General features: G+C 48.4%; 1 protein-coding gene across 3 annotated transcripts in view; it reads right to left on the bottom strand.

Moving 5' to 3' along the window:
- Dnah10 (dynein axonemal heavy chain 10) overlaps positions 1-5,092 on the bottom strand; it is a 119,316-nt gene that overhangs the window by 108,637 nt on the left and 5,587 nt on the right. For all 3 annotated transcript variants that reach the window (XM_031337971.1, XM_031337970.1, XM_031337972.1), the window contains exons 4-6: positions 4,760-4,868; positions 3,239-3,354; positions 2,430-2,649 (exon numbers count right to left, since the gene is read on the bottom strand). In XM_031337971.1, coding sequence (XP_031193831.1) covers positions 2,430-2,649; positions 3,239-3,354; positions 4,760-4,868 — 445 coding nt within the window. The remainder of the gene's footprint in view (positions 1-2,429; positions 2,650-3,238; positions 3,355-4,759; positions 4,869-5,092) is intronic.

Below are 5,092 nucleotides of genomic sequence, written 5' to 3'. Positions count from 1 at the left end.
GATGGCTCAGCAGTTAAGAGCACCGACTGCTCTTCCGAAGGTCCTGAGTTCAATTCCCAGCAACCACAGGGTGGCTCACAACCATCTGTAATGAGATCTGACGCCCTCTTCTGGCACATCTGAAGACAGCTACAGTGTACTTATAATAATAAATAAAATCTTTGGGCCAGAGCAAGTAAGCAGGGCTGACTGGAGTGAGCAGAGGTCCTAAATTCAATTCCCAGCAACCACACAATGGCTGCTCACAACTACCTGTACAGCTACAGTGTACTCATATACACAAAATAAATAAATAAATCTTTAAAAAAAGAGAAAGAAAGAAAGAAAGAAAGAAAGAAAGAAAGAAAGAAAGAAGTCCTCAGAGACTGGGGAGGTGGCTCAGTGGTTAGGAGCACTCTTTTCTTCCAGAGAACCAGAGGCATGATCACTATAGCTCAGCTCCGGAGTATCTGAAGCCCTCTTCTGGCCTCCGCTGGTGCCTGCTCTCGTGTGTTCGACCCCTCTCCAACCCCTCCACACACAAAGTAAAATAAATCTTTGAAAAGGGAAAAATAACCAGTATAAACGAAGATAAATCAGGTTATCCAAATCAAGATAATGTAAAAGAAGAAAATGTTTAAGTCCTCAGTCTTTGTCCCAGAGACTAGAGATAATATGTCCATCCCACAAGAACAGAAGGAGCCAGGCAGTAGTGGCACATGCCTTTGGTCCCAGCACTTGGGAGACAGAGACAGGCAGATTTCTGAGTTCGAGGCCAGCCTGGTCTACAGAGACAGGACAGCCAGGACAACCAGGGCTACACAGGGAAATCCTGCCTTGAAAAACAAAACAAAAAAAACCAAAACAACAACAACAACAAACAAGAACAGAAGGCCCTGGGAAAATAAATGGAGTTAAACCGTCTCAGAACTGAACGGAGCAATGAGCAGGGCGAGCTCCGGCTTGAACACTTCAGTCCCACAGAACACAGGAGCGAGGGGGATGTCTCCATGGCTGAAGCGCTTGCCACACAGAACTCCCATGAAAGCCAAGGAGAGTGGTTCGTGTCTGTAATCCCAAGGTGGAGGAGACACCTGGACTCCCTGGGGCTCAATGGCCAGCCAGCCTAGCCCAGTTGGAAAGCGAGAGACCTCATCTCTAAAAAGAAAGCGAATGTCACCTAAGGAGCAACGCCTTGCCACACACGGGTGCACCCCCACCCCCACCCCCACCCCCAGAGAGCTGAGAAAAGGCATGATTTCCCCTAGAGAAACAGGCCCACGTTTCCCTGGCTGGTCCCCTAAAACACGAGCACCCAGGGCAACTCCCCTCCTTCACCCAACCAACCTCTCCCTTCCTTGTTCTCTGCTTAACACATCCAGGTTCCATCACTCCAGGCTCTGGAAATCAGTGAGGAGGAGGGCACAGGTAGGCCCTGCCCATCCAGTGACCAGTGACCGTGGGTGGCCTAAATTTCACAGCAGGGGCCGAATATAGCTTTCAGATGAGGCCCAAGACTCTCCTCTAGGGAGCCTTCCACGATTGCCCTGCCCTCTTCCGCAGGCCTCGCCATCTCTTCAAGTTCTATCTTCTGCCACATTTGGGAGTGGACAGGGCGTCCCTGTCACCCCAGGGACTTCACTGCTTTGCTTCTAAACAATTCCGTTTCCAGTGAGCATAGAAACAAGAATTCTCTGGCTTGAGATGTGGTTCAGCGGGGAGAGCTAGTGCTTAGGAGATACCCGGCACAGGGTTCAACCCCCAGCATTGTATAAATGGAGCACTGTAGCACGCGGGCAGTACTTAGCCCATGGGAAGTAGAGGCAGGAGGATCAGAAATTGAAAGTCACCCTCTGCTATATGACACAGACCTGGGCTACAAGACACCCTGTCTCAAAAAAAAAAAAAGGCAGTGGGGGGTAGGGGGGATGTCTAGAGATATGAAATGGCCCAGTGGTTAAGAGCACTGGGTGCTTTTCCAGAGGACCCGAGTTAGATTCCCAGCACCCATATGGATGGGTCACAACAGCCTATAACTCCAGTTCAGTCCCAGGGTATCCAGCACCCTCTTCTGGCCTCTGCAGGTACTGAATGCATACATATATGCAAACCCCCAAACACATAAAATAATGTTAAAAAGATCATAAACTAGTCGGGCAGTGGTGGTGCACGCCTTTCATACCAGCACTTGGGAGGCAGAGGCAGGTGGATTTCTGAGTTCGAGGCCAGCTGGTCTACAAAGTGAGCTCCAGGACAGCCAGGGCTATACAGAGAAACTCTGTCTCAAAAAACAAACAAACAAACAAAAAAGCCCAAACAAACCAAAAACCAAACAAAAATCACAAAATGGAACAAAACAAAATCAATAAGCGTTCTGAATTTTGGCATTGCCTCCTCAGGATGAGTTGTTAGTTCTAGGCAGGCGAGGGGGTCAGGGGGATGAAACAGACCTTCAAGCTGCTGCATGGTCCTTTGAATGTTATTTGCAAATTTCTGAAGATTCATTAAGAACTCATCACGTATCAGTTGAACGCTGTGGTACTCCATCGTCTCCCCCGGGATGCTAGCCAATTCTGGCAGATCATATGAAGAAAACTGGGTTTCTGCAACTGATGTTCCCTGGCCTGACTCCGATTTGTGCTGGTTGAAGGACAGTGCAGGCATGAAAATCTGCAAAGGCACAACGGGATACAGTGAAGTTAACCGGCTCAGGGTCTCCAGCTGTCTGTTACCCTGATGGATGTGCAAGTTGGTGCCAGGCCTGTAATCCCAGCCTTCAGGAGGCTGAGGCCAGAGGACTGCAGTTTGAGGCAGCCTGGGCTGGCTACTGAGACAAGAAGGACTTTCATACAAAAAGGTTGCAGATGACGTCTGGATCTGCTAGTTATGTGACGCGAAGAATTTTGTTTCACTCTGAGGATATTTTATAACGAATGGCTTGGTTGGCTTAAGCAAGCAGCAGCTCTGTTCTCAGAAGTCGCAAGATCAAAAGATGTCACCCAGAGGCCTGGGGTGGCTGGAGCAGACATGTGATCCCAGCACTTGACAGCCAGGTGCTGTAGAACTACCCATGAGTTCGAAGCCAGGCTGGTCTACAAAGTGACTTCCGGGTCAGCCAGGGCTATTGGAGACCTGGTCTCGAAACCAACATATGTGAAATGAATAAGCACAGAGACAGAGCTAGTGAACTCTCCAGCCCTTCTTTGGAAGCAGCCATTGTCTTGGAGATGCCAGGGTCTCTGTGGGATCCCCCCGTTACCTGGCAGATGATGTCCTTTAGGAACTGGAGCACATGAGAGTTTATGATGCCATACTCCATGGTCTCTGGCATGATTTCCATTGCTTCCTTCATGTCAGTGGCTTCTGGGATGGCGTCTAAACAAAAACACACCCTAAGCGGCCAGTCAGTGGGTGGTGGGGGCATCGCTATGTGTCCTGGGAGTCTCTCCTTCCTGTCAGAGACTCCGGTAACAAAGCCAGAAGCCAAGATAGGCTTACCTGGATCTAAACAAGCCTTGGGCAAATGAGACTAAAATAGACTACGATGAACTTTTGAGTTGTTGGGAGTTTTTAAAGACCATGGGAGCTGTAAAGTTGTCCTGCACTTTACATTACAGTATTAACAAGGGGTCTCAGGGACAAGAAATTGATAGCTTTCATTTCATTTATTTAGTCACTTACTTATTGTTTTCTTCCTTTTCCTGTTTTTCTTTTAATAATTTGTTTATTTATTTATTTAAGTACACTGTAGTTGTCTTCAGACACACCAGAACAGACTCCATTCCAGATGGCTGTGAGCCATCTTGTGGTTGTTGGGAGTTGAACTATCAGGGCCTCTGGAAGAGCAGTCGGTGCTCTTAACCTCTGACCCATCTCTCTAGCACCTAAAGGTTATATGTTAAAGAGATGTATTTAGGGGGGCTGGCGAGATGGCTCAGCGGTTAAGAGCACTGACTGCTCTTCCAAAGGTCCTCAGTTCAAATCCCAGCAACCACATGGTGGCTCACAACCATCTGTAATGAGATCTGACGCCCTCTTCTGAAGTGTCTGAAGATAGCATCAGTGTACTTACATATAATAAATAAATAAATCTCTTAAAAAAAAAAAGATGTATTTAGGGGGCTGAAGAGACGACTCCAGTTACAGCACTAGCTGTTCTTGCAGATTTGAATTCAGTTCCCAGCACCCACATCACAGGGTGGCTCACAACCTTCTGCAACTCCAGTGCTAGGGGAATCTCATTCCCTCTTCTGATGTTTGAGGGCACCGGGCATACATGGGGTGTACGTAAACACCCATACACATAAAATTAACAAAAAAAAAATACATCTTGAAATACGCATACAGTTTATCTTCAGGGCTGGAGAGATGGCTTGGCAGTCAAAGGATTGCCAACAGGCATGAAGACCAGGGTTAGGATCCCTGGTAAATGCCAGGTGGGTGTGGTGGCTCACTATAATTCTAGCCTTTGGAGGAAGAGAAAGGGAATGGATGCCCAGAGCAAGGTACTGAGACTAGCCATACCAACCAGCTCTGTGTGGGCGGTGGTAGTGAATGCCTCCCGGCACTCGGGAGACAGAGGCAGGTGGATCTCTAGGTTCGAGGCTAGCCTGGTCTATAGCTTGAATTCCAGGACAGCCAGGGCTATACACCTGTCTTGAACCCTGTCTTAAAAACACCCCACAACACACCCACACGAAACAAACAAACAGACTGTACACACACACACACACATGCACGCACGCACACACTCACACACAGAAAGCTTGAAGGTACCTACCTTTTGAGCTTCTGAGGAAGAAAACCACATTCTGTTCCAGAAACTCCTCGGGAAGAGAGGAGAGGTTTACATGCAGCTCCAGCCTGTTGACGATGCGTTTTACAGTTTTCTGAAACAGACGGGGCCCCCCCATTGGGCCCGCAGGTGAGCGCTCAGTAGAATGTGTAGGGCTCCAACGTGGAGGACCTCATTTCTAATAAAGAGGCCATGGCTATACAGTGGCCACAGAAGAGCTAATTCATACTCAGATCCCTGACACTGAGCCTGCATCTTCTACTAACCGGGCAGTGCAGTAACAGTGGTGGTGTGCTGAGCCGAGAAGTTGACTGGGAC

The sequence above is a fragment of the Mastomys coucha genome, unplaced genomic scaffold, assembly GCF_008632895.1.
Source record: "Mastomys coucha isolate ucsf_1 unplaced genomic scaffold, UCSF_Mcou_1 pScaffold22, whole genome shotgun sequence".
Taxonomy (NCBI): Eukaryota; Metazoa; Chordata; class Mammalia; order Rodentia; family Muridae; genus Mastomys; species Mastomys coucha.
Note: the sequence above shows the minus strand (reverse complement) of the source record. Positions and strands in the feature narration are given on the sequence as shown.